Below are 17,612 nucleotides of genomic sequence, written 5' to 3'. Positions count from 1 at the left end.
GAATCGACCAAGTGGACATGGGGGCTACGGAACCATACTGGGGCACAGTATTCTGCAGTGGAATAGCATAATGCCAGAGATGATGATCGTAGTGTGGAAGCGCTCGCGCCCCATGAGGAGCTGGCCAGTCTTGCAATGATGTTATTCCTCGCGCCTACCTTTGCTGCAGTTTTTATGAGATGTTCGTGAAATGACAGAGTGCGATCGAGAGTAACGCCAAGATAGACTGGCTGGGCTTTATGCCGGATTCTCGTATCGCCAAACTGCACATTAAGCTCACGTGAGGCCGAGGCATGGTGTAGATGGAAAACAGATGATACCGTTTTAGCAGTGCTAGGAATTTTTTTTTTGGTAATTATTAAACCAGATTGAACAGCCCTTCATACCTCTATTTGATTCACTCTTTTCTGTATACTGGTTCTCCTTCGGCTGATTTTTGTTTTGTTTTGTTTAGGACTGCTGTCTTCTTTAGGAATGCTGATATATGCCAGTTAGCTATCCCTTCGGAATTTTAATCATTATTTCAATTATAGTGTCTATCCAGTTTCTCTGTATTTTGTAAAGCAGAAAAGTTTCAGGATCTTTGTTTAGTAATGGCTGAAATTCAGTCATGGTAGCAGATGTTGGTAATATTGAGATTGTGCCAGATACTGAGATATGTACCTTGTGTCATTCTATTGCTATTATTCTTATTTTACATGGGGAAAACTTACTAGATCAGCATTTCAGATAAGCAGTAGAGTGGGATTCATACTTGGGCACTGGGGAACAGAGATAACTATCTAATTTGTGTTTCACACTGCCTCTTACTTCATACAATCAGAATGAACTATGAAAGAGAGTTCTTGCCCAAGGTTATCTTTTTCTCATCACCTTGCCAATAATTCTCTTGATGAAATATTAAATTTTTTTGCAGGAAAACCATTATAATGTGCAAAAATTCTCTTGATAAAACCATTTACTCTTAGATACAATAATGTATTAAAGTGTTACCTAAATTAGCTTACTGTAGTTAATAAGTCATGTCCACTCACATTACACAAGGGCTACATTAGAGGCGATGCAGGAGTTTCGAGGTAGGTGAATATAATAGATTTTTTTTACCCAAACCTTTCACACCCACCCTACAATTCAAAGGTTGCCTGTTTCCTAGTCTTTTATTATATTCCTTGACATCAGTAAGGGTTGTCTCACAGCAGAAAAATGAATAATACATGGTTGATCTTTCCTTTTGTTTAATGAGATTAATCATATTATTCACAAAGATAAGGCAATCTATGCATTTATTAAAATTTGATTTGTCTTAATCAACAATGCAGAACACAGAGTCCTAAATATTAAGCTTAAAATACTCTCTAGAAGCAGAAAGAAGAGTTTGACAGATGAGCCATTCAGCTCTTCGAGCAGAATCATTTTGCTTTGGGTACTTCAGGTAATTGATTCAGTCTCCTTTATGAACAAATGAGAAAGGGAAAGGAAAAATGGAGGGCAAAAAACTTGAATTAAAATTCAAGTTACATCAGCTAACTGTTGTGAACAAGTAACTGCTAAATTTGTAAGAACATATTAAGTAGTCATTTTATGAAAAGAACATATACACAGATTAGATTATGCAGAAGCCAAGGAAAAAAGACACTCAGCTTGTTATAATTATCTATAACTATCAGGAAAAAGATTCCCTGTTCTTCATATACATTTATCCATTAATGTTCACTTTTATTTTTGAGAGCAATTTTTACCATTTGAGAAGTTATTTGTCAAAATCTGCATAACTAAACATAGCTGGGTCCAAAATTACCTCTTTAAACATTGCTACTACTTTTTACTCTCTCCTTCATTCCTGAAATTCCAATTACATGCACGATAAACTTCTTTCCCTTGCATTTCCTACATGTTTTTCTCTTTCAATTCCACTCTGCACTTCACTACAGATGTTTTATACCTCTCTATTTTTCTAGGTCCTTAACTATCTGTGCAGTTGTTTGTGCAATTGTATCACATATATTGTTAAACCTATGTATAATGCTCTTAATTTAAGGTGATTTATTTATCTTAATTTCTTTGTACCAGGAACTAAAAAAGGGAGAGATTCCACTGCAGAGTATTTATTTACTTATTTATTTATTATTACACTAGAGTGCTGCTCAGCTCTGGTTTATGGTGCTAAGACTGAACCTTGGGTTTTAGAGCTTCATGCATGAAGATTTTTTAGCACTTTTTTTTTTAATTTTTATTTTCAGATATAGAGAAAGGACATAAAATAAGGAGAGTGGAACAGAGAGAGCAAGAGAGACACCCTAGTCTACTGTACTTGATCTGTGGAATTTCCCTGGTATCATATATGGTGATCCCACATGGTGTCAGGGGGTCCCTGCATATGGCAAAATGTGCACTCTGTATAAAATGTATAAGCTGTCTGCTTAACTGTTAGGTATTCTATTTTTTTTTTTTGAACGGTTTTTTTTTTCCCTTTTGTTGCCCTTGTTTTTTTTTTTTTTTTTTTTTTTTTACTATTGTTGTAGTTATTGTAATTGATGTTGTCATTGTTAGATAGGACAGAGAGAAATGGAGAGAGGAGGGGAAGACAGAGAGGAGGAGAGAAAGACAGACACCTGCAGACCTGCTCCACCATCTGTGAAGTGGCCCCCCTGCAGGTGGGGAGCTGGGGGCTCAAACTGGGATTCTTACACCGGTCCTTGTGCTTTGTGCCATGTGTGGTTTAACCAGCTGTGCTACCATCCAACTCCCAGGTATTCTAATTTTAAGTAGCAAAATTTTATTTGATTTTTTTACTCTACTTACCTCCACCTCTCATTTTTTTAAAAAAAGATAACAGAACTAAAGCTACAAATGTTTATCTGAAACCAGAAACAACTAGAATCACCAAAACAATTTTAGAAAGACTAATAGAACTGGAGTCATAACACTCCCAGACCTCAAAGTATATTATAGAGCCATTGTAATCAAAACTGCCTGCTACTGGTACACAAATAGACACACCAATCAGGTCAATAGATTTGAAAACCCAGAAATAAGCCCCATATCTATAAACTTCTAATTTTTGATAAAGGGACTCAATGACTAAATGGGAAGGAGAGTCTCTTCAATAAATGGTGTTGGGAAAACTGGGTTGAAACATGCATGAACTACTACATTTCACCATACAAAAATCTAAACTCCAAATAGATCAAGGATTTGGATGGTAGACTCAAAACTATCAAATACTTAAGAGGAAAATATTGGCTGAAATTTTTTTCCATATAAATTTTATAGCTATCTTCAGTGACACAAATCCAATTGCAAGGAAGATGTAGTCAAATCCAATTGCAAATATAGTCAAATCCAATAGCAAGGAAGATATAGTCCCAACGGGACTATATCAAATTAAAAAGCTTCTGCACAGCAAAGGAAACCACTACCCAAATAAAGAACTCCTATAGAATGGGAGATGATCTTTATATATCATAAATCAGGTAAAAGGCTAATAACAGAATATTCACCAAAGAAGAGATCCAAAAAGCCAGCAGACATATGAAAACGTGTCCCAAGTCATTGACTGTCAGAGAAATGCAAATAAAGACAACAATGAGATACCACTTCACCTCTCTGAGAATGTCATACCTCAGAAAGTATAGCAACAATAAATATGGGGGCAAAGGAACCCTCCCGCACTGCTGGTAGGAATGTAAATTGGTCCAACCTTTGTGCAGAGCTGTCTGGAGGACTCTCAGAAGGCTAGAAATGGACCTACACTATGACCCTGCAAATCTTCCCCAGAGGATATATTGTAAGGAACCAAGCACACCCATCCAAAAAGACCTGTGTATACCTATATCCATAGCAGCATGATTTGTAATAACCAAAACCTTGAAGCAACCTAGGAGTCTAAAAACACTTGAGTGGCAAAATAATTTGTGGTATATATACACAATGGAATACTACTTAGCTATTAAAAATGATTAGTTCACCTTCTTCACCTCATTTGTAATGGAGTTTGAAGGAATCATGTTAAGTGAGCTATGCTAGAAAGAAAAAGATGAATATGGGATGATTTCACTTACAGAAGTTAAGAAATAAGAACAGAGTTAAGATATAAAGCAGAAAAAATTGTTAAGTACTCATGAAACTAAAGGCTGGAATATTGCAGATGAAGATGGGGGGGGTCTCCATTTTGGAACAAGCTAATAGTTCTATTTTAGGTATATTACAAGGGGCCCATGACCCTACTAGTTTTTGCTGACATCTAATATGCAGGTGACCTAAGTAACTGTCTGGGGAGATGATGTCATAGTTGGAAAAAGGACTAGAAATCTGGATCAGGGAAGAGAGTAGCTCCCAAATATGGGGAAAGTATATAAATATTGTTACCCATAAACCCCATGGATTTGATCTGTGGCCCATCGTCAGCACAGGAGCCTAATGTAACCTCTGTATCCCTGTAGGTCTGAGTTCACATTCCATGGTCACAACTAGGAACATTCCAGGCTGTGCCAACTTCAGGACCTATCATCCTCAGGTGATAAGCAGAGTATGCTATCCAACCTCCCTTTGGAGAATGGAATACTACTCCCAACCCTTATTGAACCACATTGAAGGCCAGGTCCTATAGGGGCCTACAGAGGCATCCATCATGTTGTTCCTGATGAAGATGACCAGTTTCAGCTACCAGATTCCAGATGCTACTATGATGCAAACCGAACTTCCCAGGGTAGATGACCTCACCAATATGTCCTGGAGCCCTGCTTCCCCAGAGCTCTGTCCCACTAGGGAAAGAGACAGGCTGGGTGGGAGTATGGATCGACCTGCCAATGTCCATGTTCAGCAGGGAAGCAATTACAGAAGCCAGACCTTCCACATTCTACACCCCATAATGATCCTGGGTCCATGCTCCCAAAGGGTTAAAGAATAGGAAAGCTGTCAGGGGAGGGAATGGGATATAGAGATTGGGTGGTGGGAATTGTGCTCCTCTTATCTTTTTTTTTTTTATTATTTATTTAAGAAAGGAGACATTAACAAAACCATAGGATAAGAGGGGTACAGTTCCACACAATTCCCACCACCCGATCTCCATATCCCATCCCCTCCCTGATAGCTTTCCCATTCTCTACCCCTCTGGGTGTATGGACCCAGGGTCCTTGTGGGTTGCAGAAGGTAGAATATCTGGCTTCTGTAACTGCTTCCCTGCTGAACATGGGTGTTGACTGGTTGATCCATACTTCCAGTCTGCCTCTCTCTTTCCCTAGTAGGTTGGGTCTCTGGGGAAGCTGAACTCCAGTACACATTGGTGGGGTCCTCTGTCCAGGGAAGTCTGGTCGGCATCCTGCTGGCATCCAGAACCTGGTGGGTGAAAAGAGAATTAACATACAAAGCCAAACAAATGTTGAACAACCATGGACCTAAAGGCTGGAATAGTGCAGATGAAGTGTTGGGGGATATTCCCTGCAGGCTCTTGTGTACTTCAGCTTTTAGGGATATATTTTTCCCTAGTTTAAGGGCACGTGTGAACATATGCTCTATCTCAGTGTGCCCCTCTTATCTTATGGTCTTGTCATTTTCATTTTTAAATAAAAAAAAAAAAAGAAACAAGAACAGAAAGGAGAAACACAACATAGAACTTGGACTGGAACTGGTGTACTGCACCAAAGTAAAGGACTCTTATGTGGGTTGGCAGTGGGTGGCTTCAGGTCCTGATGTAAGATGGTGGAGGAGATCTTATGCTTGAGTTGAGAGTGTTTTGCAGACTACTGAGAAAATTTACACATGTACTACCAATTGTATTTATTGTATTCCATTAACCTACCTACCCTAATAATAATAATAAAAAGAAAAGAAGTGACTAAAGAGCTAACTAGTTCGGAGAGAAGGAATTACTGGGATAAAAGATGCAGTTGTGTGTCTTGATACTGATATGGAGACAACAATGGAGAAAGGATGAAGAAACTGTCAGGAACTGATTAACAGCATGTTATCTAGGAAGGCAAGTGCAGATGGGATAATAAATATAGGTAGAGGAACATAGCTTATAATTCAACAGTGAAAATGATAGCTTATTAGGAGTTTACATTTTTCATAAAATTCAAGCTGCTTTTCTTTTTCAGTTATGATGATAGAATAGGAAATCCAATAATTACACTACTCAGCTTCATGGACCACTACTAAATTTATCACAAAAGTTAGCACCAAACTAGTAAAAATGCTATATAAATAATAATTGGGCCTTCTTTTTAAAGTTTAGAATTAGAGTTTTAACAGTTATAATGTGAACATTTTGGCATAATTTCTTTACTACTCTGCAATTTGATATTGTAATTGGTAAAAGAGAAAAAATTAAATAATCTCTAGATTAGGTTTCCATTTTCATTTCTGATGAAAAAGCCTCTGATCTTAGAAATTAACACATACTTTAAGAGCACAGTACTTTTTATATAGCATAGATTTTCCATTTTACTGAAAGTAAATTTTTTGACAGAACTATTTCCCTTTATAGCTTACCTTTCACTTGGAGTTTGATTTTTTATAAAAGTTTTTCTAAAGGAAATGATTTAAATCATCATACCATAGTACCATTTGTCTCTTGTAGATGCTTATGTTTTGAGAGATAGTAAAACTTCTTACCTCTAAGAGATAAGGTTCCATTTCACCCAAGGTTTTTCCAAGATGCTTATCTGGATCTAAACCTGTCAAGAAAGGTTATTTATTTATTTATTTATTTTTTGATATTGAGCAGGTTGGAAATTTAGAGACATTAAGCCCCCCCCCTTTTTTTTCTCATGAGACCAGAATGTGTGTGTGTTTAATTTCTTTTATCCTAAAGTAAAATGTACTTTTCTAGCATTTGCTTTCCTAGTCCCTTTGGGTAACTGCTTCTTGTTCCTGAAAAATAATTTTCATGCCAATTAATTTCAATCTCTAATACCAACTACCAGATTCAATGTTTCAATTCTTTTTCTTTTCTGAGTCATTATACTTAAGTTGGAAAACAAATATATTTCAAAAATAAGAAATTTAAATCTTCAATACTATAATTATTATGATTTATTTATGTCACCAGGGTTATTGCTGGCACATGGCACCTGTACAATGCTAACCCCACTGCTGGTGGCCATTTTTCCTGTTTTTTAATTTGTAGGGGAGAGAAGAAATTGAGTGGGGAGGGAGAGAGACAGACACCTGCAGTACTTGCTTCACTGCTTGTGAAGCCCACCCTTTGCAGGTAGGCAGTTAGGATTGGAACTGGGATCCTTGCATAAGGTAATGTGTGCACTTATCCAGGTACATCAATACCTGACTCCTCCACCCTTTTAATGATAGAGACAGAAAAATAGAGAGGAAGAAAGAGACATACCTATAGCCATGCTTCAATCTTGTAGTTGGATACCAGAAACCTGAAACTGACTGCGTGTGCACCTAGCCCCAATTAATTATATATATATATATATATATATATATATATATATATATATATATATATATATATATATATATATTTAACTCCTGGACAACAGTGAGAACTTTCTGGTTTATTCCTACTTCATTTATAGCTTCTAAACTTCATTAGGCTTCTTAGAGAAAACAGAAGAGCAGAAGGCCAGTAAACCACAATTCACTAGTGGTAGCATGCAGACATCATTGTATTATTTAATTACATTCTCTTTATTTTAATGACCACTTGTTTGCCAATATGAATACCAAATAAACCAAAAACTCTGAAAGGTCACTGTTGTACTATTTAGTATAATCTCTGCCAAAAAGGTTAAACCATTAACAGTTATTAACATTTATGTAGTTGATGGAGTATGTAGTAAAGGTGGACAAATTTTATGAAACTGAAAGAAATCAAATTTAAATTATTTTTAAAAATCCATATATTTTACTGAAAACACATTATAGATTATTTTATTACAATAGGAGATTATTATAAAACTATAATAGTTAAAGGAAATACATTTAGGACCAGGGAGATAACTTAGGTTGCTTGCATATTTGAGGTCCCAGAAACCACAGGCTCAAAACTCAGCATCATTTTATGCCAACCTGTGTTTTAGTCTCTCTCTCTTCTCTTCTCTCTCTCTCCTCTCACAATAAATAAGTACATCTATTCACATTTAGCACAGGAGCCTTTATAACCTCTGGATCCCTGTCAGTCTGAGCTCACATTCATTGGTCACAGATAGGAACATTTTAGGCTGCACTCATTTCAGGACCAGTCTTCTTCAAGTGGCACAGTATGTTGATCCAACCTCCCTTAGGAGAGTGGGGCAGTTTCTACCATTCTTGTACATTGAGGGCAAGGTGCTGTAGAGACCCACATGAGGATCTATGATGTTGCTCCTGATGAAGATGGATTTAGGAGCTACTCTCTGCCCTGATCCAGCTTTCTAGTCCTATTCTCAACTCTGACACCATCTTTTCAGACAATACTTTAGCCCACCTGCATGTTAGCTGTTGGGCCCAAGTAAAAATTAGTAAAGTCATGGAATATAGCTAAAATAGACTTCCTAGTTTCTTCCAACATGAAGACCTCAAATCCCATCTGCTATAGTCTTACCTTTAGGTTCCTGATTATTAAACAATTTGTCCTGTTTTATATCTTACTGCTTTTCAGCCACCAAGTTGCAGATGCTACCATGATGCCAACTTGACTTCCCTGCTCCCTGGACAGAAGACCTCACCAATGTGTCCTGGGAACCCACCTCTTTAGAGCCCTACCCCACTAATGAAAGACAGAAACAGGTTGGGATATGGATCAACTTGTCAATACCCATGTCCAGTGGAGAAGCAATTATGGAAGCCAGACCTTCTACCTTCTGCACCCCATAAAGATCTTTGGTCCATCCTCTCAAAGGGATAAAAGATAGGAAGGTTTCCAATGAAGAGTATGGGACACAGAACTCTGGTGGTAGGAACTGTATGGAATTGTACCCCCTTTCATCCCCAAAATTTTGTCAATCATTATTAAATCACTAATAAAAACACCTTAAAAATAAATATGTAATTTTTTTCATAAGGAACTTTATAAAAAAGAGATACATTTATTTTCTCTCAGAATCAATGATAAAATAACACTACACATGTCATCTTTAGAGTCTAGTAATGGAGTCTGAGTCTTTTTTAATTGAAGTTGCTTTTAGTTATGATGAAATATTTAGGTATTTCACATAGACCTGACTAGTAATAATACATCACAGATACAATACAATACAGGATTTCATTGGATATAGAAATCCATAAGGATGAGACTGGGGACATTTTGCATAGTAATTATGCAAAATGACCTTTATGCCTGAGGTTCTAGCTCTATCTAGCACCACCATAATCTGGTAATAAAATAATAAATCCCATATCAACTAGCTAGATGGCAGAACTGGGTCATAAAGAAGGTCCATGTCTAGCCTTGTGAGAGTTTTCCAGACTGCTCTCCACAAAGGCTGGACCAATTTACATTCCCACCAGTAGTGCAGAAGGGTTCCTCTGTCCCCACAGCCTCTCCAGCATTTGTTTCTGCTGTCCTTTTTGATGTATGCCATTTTCAAAGGAGTGAGGTGGTATCTCAATGTTGTCTTTATTTGCATTTCTCTGACAATCAGTGACCTGGAGCAATTTTTTCATGTGTTTGTTAGCCTTTTGGATCTCTTCTGTAGTGAATGTTCTGTTCATATCCTCTGCCCATTTTTGGATGGGGACATTTGCTTTTCTGTTGCTAAGTTTGCTGAGCTGTTTGTATATTTTGGTGATTAGTCTTTTGTCTGATGTATGGCATGTGAAGATATTCTCCCATTCTGTGAGGGGTCTCTTTGTTTGTGTGATAGTTTCCTTGGCTCTGCAGAAGCTTTTCAATTTGATGTAGACCCACTGGTTTGTTTCTGCTTTGGTCTTCCTTGCAATTGGGTTTGTATCATCAAAGATGTCCTTGAGGTTTAGGTGGGAAACTGTTCCACCAATGTTTTCCTCTAAGTATTTGATAGTTTCTGGTCTATCTTCCATGTCCTTGATCCATTTGGATTTGATTTTTGATTTCTGATGAGATAAAGTGGTTAAGTTTCATTCTTCTGAATGTTTCAACCCAGTTTTCCCAGCATCATTTATTGAATAGAGCCTCCTTCCTCCATTTAACACTTTGGGACCCCTATCAAAGATTAGATGTCCATAGGTGTGGGGGTTTAGTTCTTGGCTTTCAATTCTGTTCCACTGGCTCACAAAGGGAAAACAGCTTTGTGGAAGTGAAGATGGCTGTACTACTGTCCCAGGTTAAGGCTGGTGACAAGGGAAGTAATCAATGACAGGAACAAGCCATAAATGAATCTACTTGTATTTCTAAGTATAACTAAAGAATGATGTTAATATACCAATATATTTTATCTCAAATAATTTCATTTCATAGGCTCATTTAAAAATATAAGAATATATAACAGTATCTCAGCAACTTCTGATTTTACCTATATACATTCATTCCATTTTCAATTTTTAAGCAGTAGCCATTTAACTGGTAAATGTAGTTGGTTCACAGACATGATCTTTTCTTCAAATAAAACTGAGTATCTAGACCTAATACAATTTCAGTATAATTTGAAAATCTCCTAGCCTTTGTAATATCATTTTCATTATATTTTATATAAAACTGTATTTTATTTAAATCTTAGGAGGGACTGTGAAACATCTCTGGAAAAGTCACAATAATTCCTCAGCTTTTTCAAAGCAATTCAGCTTTATCTCAAGTTAAAATTTAGCCTAGTGCCTGAAAAGTATGTTTGTCTTTTTCAATCATTCACTTTAGGTATCTCTTTTTTAGGTGAAGTATAGTCACGAATGGGTCACGAATGGATGTAAAGTGCTTCACTGAAACCCTAATACTCTGCTCATTTTAACTTCACAATCAGTCAGCTATGGAACTTGAGAGTCAATGTTTTTACTCCCTATGAAAACCTTTATAAATTATTGAAATGGAAAGGGGCCCTGTGGTGCCACACACATTACCACTGCAAGCACCTTGGTTGAAGCCCCTGCTCCCCACTACAAGGGGGGAACTTCAAGAGCAGTGAAGTGGGTCTGCAGGTGTCTATTTTTCTCTCTCTTCCTCCCCATTCCTTTCAATTAAACTCTGTCCTATCAAAACAAAATAGAGAGAGAGAGCGAGAGAGAGAGAGGGAGAGGGAGAGGGAGAGAGAGAGAAAGAGAAAATGGCTTTAGGAGCAGTGAATCTTTGCAGGCACTGAGCCTCAGCAATAACCATGGTGACAAAGAAAAAATATTGAAATGGTTATATTTATTAATATTGATATTCAGATCAACTTATGGAAATATCAGTATCAACAATTATAATCCACAGTACTTCGGCTGATATATTTAGAGTACATTTTAACTCAAGTATATAAATAAGTTACTTTTAAGTTACTAACATTTTTTCCAAAGTGTAGCCCAAATTTATCTTAAGTTCTGACAGTTAATCAAGTCTTATGGACATTCCTTGATGGAATCTGGGTGGGTGAATAAACCTACAACAAGACCTAGGCACTGAATAACTCAATGCAGAATTAAGAAATTAATTAGGAAGAAGAACTATAATTTGCAGAACTGACATCTATTTTACTTTACTTGCATGTATCAATGGGAAGTAATTACAATTCAATTAAAATATTCAATTTTACTACTTTACTGACTGACCTTGAAGTTAATGCCTGCTTTATTTAATTGCATCATCTATGAATGTTAACCCTACAATGTTATGCCCCATTATTTTCAATGCATTTTTCAACTTCTCAACTGAATTACACTAGTCAATTTATTATATACTGTCACGAAAGCAAGTAGAGGTTTATTTCTTTGTGACAGTCCAATATATGATATGAGAGAAACATCACATAATGGTTGATAATGCTATTTTTAACAGAACCAAGTAAAATGAATTGTATTCTCAACTCAATTTTTGTAACTGAGACTTTTACTATAAAATCAGTAGGTGATATTAGAAAAGGTATAATCACTGTGAAAGGCAATTTCTTGTCTACAGACACACACACACACACACACACACACACACACATACACACACACCTTTCTTTCCCTCCCCCTGCATTGGATCTGCTAAGGCCCCCTCACCCCCACTCTATCTATAATTCTTAATAAATTTAATGCAGGTAGGAATGGAGTAGAATCTCATGTATCATTGAAAGTCACACACACACACACACACACACACACACAATCATGTAATCTCTTCCAAGTTTTACCATCCTGTATGGCCTCAAAAACAAGTAGCATTTTAAAGGCTCTAATATGATAAGGTTAGCAGTTAACAGTATTTTTATACTTTTCCCAGATTTGGGAGCTACTCTCTTCCCTGATCCAGCTTTCTAGTCCTATTTCCAACCCTGACACCATCTCCCCAGATGATACCTTTGGCCCACCTGCATATTAGCTGCCAAGCTCAGGAAAAATTAGTAAAGTCATGGGCCCTTGGAATATACCTTAAATAGACTTCCTAGCTTCTTCCAAATTGAAGACCCCAAATTTCATCTGCTATATTCTTGCCTTTAGGTTCCTGATTATTAAACAATTTGTTCTGCTTTATGTCTTAATGCTTTTCACCTGGCTGCAGATGCTATCATGATGCCAACCTGACTTCCCTGGGCAGTTGACCTCACCAATGTGTCCTGGAACCCCACCTCTCCAGACCCCTGTCCCATTAGGAAAAGACAGAAACAGGTTGGGAGCATGGATCAACCTGCCAATGACCATATCCAGCAGAAAATCAATTATAGAAGCCAGACCTTCCACCTTCTGCACCCCATGATGATCCCAGGTTCATACTCCCAGAAGGATAAAGAACAGGAAAGCTTTCAGTGGAGGGGATGGGATACAGAACTCTGGTGGTGGGAATTGTACCCCTCTTATCCAGTGGACTTGTCTATTATAATTAAATCAATAATAAAAAAAGAAATAAAATGACTCAATTGGTTAAAAAGAACAGATAATAATGATTATTAAAAATAAGGCTAACATATTATGGAGACTATTTGAGAAAGAATAGTATTTCAATGTATATATTTCCCACTTTTAAAATTAGAGTACTAAATGCTTAGCAATCTTTTTGTTGTTTGTTTAATTTTTATTTATAAAAAGGAAATACTGACAAAAACTATAGGATAAGAGGGGTACAACTCCACACAATTCCCACCACCAGAACTCTGTACTCCATCCCATCCCCTGATAGCTTTCCTATTCTTTAATCCTCTGGGAGTATGGACCCAGGGACATTATGGGATGCAGAAGGTGGAAGGTCTGGCTTCTGTAATTGCTTCCCTGCTGAACATGGGTGTTTGCAGGTCAACCCATATATAAGTTTTGCTAGGTTTTATCTTAGCATGCATTTCTTTAACATCTTTGAACTGGTATTTTATTTCATTGTAAGAAAGATAAAGAAGACTCAAATACTTTACAGATTCATTTTTAATATCCTTAGAATTCATACTGATGATATAATATAATATGATATAATATAATGATATAATTATATTATGTAAAATCATGCAATTAATGGCAACAAATACTTGCTTATAAGATAAATGGTCTTTTTTTTTTCCCTCCTACATTTAAAAGCATACAGCTGTAGAATAAAGAGTTTAAGGGCATGGGGAATAGCAAAATGGTTATGCAAAAAAGTCTCTCATGCTTCAGGTTATGAAGTCCCAGGTTCAATCCCCTGCTCCACCATAAGCCAGAGCTGAGCAGTGCTCTGGTAAAAAGCTAAAGTGAAAAAAAAACAAAACACAAAAAAACCCAAAAAACTTAAGATGTACATTTCAAACAGATTTTTAAAAAATGAGCTTGAAATATTTATTCTAGAAATATCTTAATCTTCCACATTAGTTTCCAATGTGCTACGTATTGGACAATGAAAGAAGATGGCAATGTTTGAAGGGATGAAAGTAAAAGTTAGAAAGCAGACAAAGGGCTGAGTAGACAGCATAATAGTTAAGCAAAAAGACATTCATGGCTGAGTCTCTGAGGTCACAGGTTCATTTCCCAGCACCATCATAAACCAGAACTGAACAGTGCTCTGTATCTTTCTCATTAAGATACAGCTATATACAAATAATGTCAAAGGACATAATTACGGTGATGTTGTGGATGATACAGCGAATCTTAACAAAGGGATTTTCAGTTAACCCAATTTCCAAATAATTTGATTACAGCAGTAATTATCTATTGCCTGCTTAAACCCTAAGACAGCAGGAACCTCCCACTTCCTCTATAAAGCCCAAATTTCCCCCAGCCCTGGAACCTCTAGGGTGGGGCTCACTTTCCTGCATGCTTCTCTCAATGTATACCAAATGATATTGCAAATAATAACTTGGGTCCACCTGCATATCAGATGTCAGGCTCAGAAAACAAACAAACAAAAAACACTAGTATAGTCATGGGCCCTTTGAAATGTAACTAAAATAGGTCTACTAACTATCTACAAAACGGAGACCCCCAAATCTTCATCTGTACTTTTCCAGCCTTTAGGTTCATGATTAGTCAACAATTTGTTTGGCTTTCTTTGTTAACTCTTCTTTCAGCCACCAGGATCCAGATGCTACTGTGATGCCAGCCGGACTTCCCTGGGCAGACGACCTCACTGAACATGGGTGTTGACAGGTCGATCCATACTCCCAGCCTGTCTCTCTCTTTCCATAGTGGGGCGGGGTGCAGAGGAAGTGGGGCTCCAGAACACATTGGTGGGGTAATCTGTCCAGGGAAGTCTAGTTGGCATCATGTTAGCATCTGGAACCTGGCAGCTGAGAAAGAGTTAACATATAAAGCCATACAAATTGTTAATTAATCATGAACCTAAAGGCTGGAATATTGCAGATGAAGATTTGGGATATATATGTTCTTTAGAATAAAGCACAAGGGTCTCATGGATCTGACTTTTGACACTTAAAAATTTTTTTTATATATTTTTATTTATAAAAAGGAGACACTAACAAAAACCATAGGATAAGAGGGATACAACTCCACACAATTCCCACTGCCAGAACTCTGTAGCCTATCCCGTCCCCTAATATCTTTCCTATTCTTTAACTCTCTAGGAGTATGGACCCAAGGTCACTGTGGGATGCAGAAGGTAGAAGGTCCAGCTTCTGTAATTGCTTCCTTGGGCATTGGCAGGTTGATCCATACTCCCAGCCTGCTTCTCTCTTTCTCTAGTAGGGTGGGTTCTGGAGAATCGGATCTCCAGGAGACATTGGTGGGTTTGTCTGTCCAGGGAAGTCTGGTTGGCATCATGCTAGCATCTGGAACCTGGTGGCTGAAAAGAGAGTTAACATATAAAGCCAAACAAACTGTTGACTAGTCATGAAAGAACCTAAAGGCTGGGACAGTGCAGATGAAGAGTTGGGGGAGGGGGGGTCTCTGTTTGGTAGATAGCTAGTAGGCACATTTTAGTTATATTCCAAAGGGCCTGCTACTATACTAGTTTTTTTTTTTTCCCTAAGCCTGAAATCTGATATACAGGTGGATCCTAGTTATTGTCTGGGGAGATGACCTAAAGAAGATGGGTCCTGATATTGGGGCAACTTGGAATGTGTAGGTTTACTTCTTTGCTCTCTATCCTGCTCTCTTGATCCAAATGCCCAATTTTCTTCCAGTATCACAGTTTTAATTACTACTGCTTTGTAATATAAACTGAAGTTGGGGATTATGATGCCTCCATTTTTCTTCTTTCCTCAGGAATGCATTGGCTATTCATATTTTTTTTATGGTTCCACACAAATTTTTGAATGAATTGTTTGATTTCCTTAACATATGTCATTGGGATTTTGATAAGGATTACACTGAATTTACAGATTTGGCGGGACAGACATTTTAATGATAGTTAATCTTCCAGTCCACGAACAAGGAATGTTCTTCCATTCCTGTGTAATCCTCTATTTCTATAAGGTCTTACAGTTTTCACTGTAAAAGTCCCTTATCATCTTTGTTAGATTTACTCACAGGTATTTTACATTTTGAAGTTCAATTGTAAATGGGATTAATTCCTTCAATTCCTTTTCTTTTGCTCATCATGCGTTTATGGAAATGGCACAAATCTGAGTATTGATTTTATAACCTGCTACATTACTAAATTTATTGATGATTTCCAGTAGTTTGGGGGTACTCTAAGGACAATAGCATGTCATCTGCAAATAATGACAACTCAACTTCATTGCCTGATTGCACTGGTGAGAATTGGGATGGTAAAAGTAGAAATCCTTGTCTACTTCAGTACTTAATTCTAGTTTTCACTATATACCTGCCCTATATAGTGAAAGAAAAATGTGATGGCAATAAAATAAAAACACCATTATCCATTGTTTCTCTTGTTATAACCTGTTCCTTTTATAGACTGAACAAAAGGCATTTTATTCAGAAATAGGTGACTATAGGACTAATAGTATGTGACTCTTAGGGAAAGATTATCTTATATAGAGAGAGAATTTGTTATTAAACCTTTATATTCTGGAAATATGCTGACAGGGATTGACTCAGGACCTCATGCTTGAGAGTCCGATGCTTTAACCACTATATCACCTCCCAGACCACAATATATATCTTATAGTTTAGGATTAATATCCAGATCTTTGATGCATTTTGAGCTAAGTTTGGTACATGATGTTAAGTGCCAGTCTAGTTTCATTTTTCTACATGTGACTATTCAGTTCCCCCAGTATCATTTGTTGAAGAGAAATGTTAATGTTCTCAGCTTTAAATACTTTACTTATCCTGTTATGAGTCCCAAAATTCTGTTAAAGTCCTTGTATAAAGGTAGAAATGTATTTCTAGAAGCAATTAACTTTACTTGATGCACAGGAAGAAGCCTTTATAATGCAAAATAGTTATTTAAACATAGTTCATGTGTGAACAATGCAAATTAAGAATAATGCAAATTGTCTTTAACCTTTATAGTCCGGCATTCTTTTCTATAAAACTATTGCAATGAAATTTTAATTATATCCATTATTATCCAAATGAATGACAGAAGCAATAATTTATATGTTTTATCTTGGCTTATCTGAGCAAATAAAGAAGTGCAAACAGGTTAGTATAACATATAGGAATTAGCACAGGTGAGTATGCGCAGGAGTGGAACCTAGCCATGGGAAGGTAGCACAATTAAAGCTCTGCTTTAATTAATATATGCACCCTATGTTAACCTAAAGGGTGAGACTGAAACATATATGTGAAGTATCTAAGGAAAAAGAATGGTTAGTAACCTTCCAAAAGGCAAGTAAAAAGTTGTAAAACTATCTAGGCTACTCACAAGACAGATAAAGACACTGGTTATGAGAGTTATATGCATTGTGTCATAGTCTGAAAAGTCAAAAGAGAAATATGTGGATAATTTAGGAGCAAAAAAAAAAAAAAAAGACTGGAACAATTCTATAGAGGCATTTCTCAACATGCTGAAAGTATCTAGAAGAACATAGAACATCTTTTTAACACTTGACCCCCCCACACTTCCCAACAAACTATTGAAAATACACTATCAGAAAAAGAAAGAATCTGAAAAATAGGAAGGTAAAAGGTAACATGATAACTAAGTAGTCAACATGAGTGGTCAGACTAATCTCAGTTTCCCCCATCAACAA

General features: G+C 36.8%; 1 protein-coding gene across 1 annotated transcript in view; it reads right to left on the bottom strand.

Annotated features, from left to right (window-relative positions):
• Positions 1–17,612, bottom strand: part of DPH6 (diphthamine biosynthesis 6) — a 158,374-nt gene that overhangs the window by 14,914 nt on the left and 125,848 nt on the right. Inside the window, exon 6 of the mRNA XM_007521695.3 lies at positions 6,616–6,677. Within this exon, the coding sequence (XP_007521757.1) occupies positions 6,616–6,677 (62 nt within the window). The remainder of the gene's footprint in view (positions 1–6,615; positions 6,678–17,612) is intronic.

Source organism: Erinaceus europaeus, chromosome 16, assembly GCF_950295315.1.
Source record: "Erinaceus europaeus chromosome 16, mEriEur2.1, whole genome shotgun sequence".
Lineage (NCBI taxonomy): Eukaryota > Metazoa > Chordata > Mammalia > Eulipotyphla > Erinaceidae > Erinaceus > Erinaceus europaeus.
This window is presented reverse-complemented; position numbering and strand designations above follow the sequence as displayed.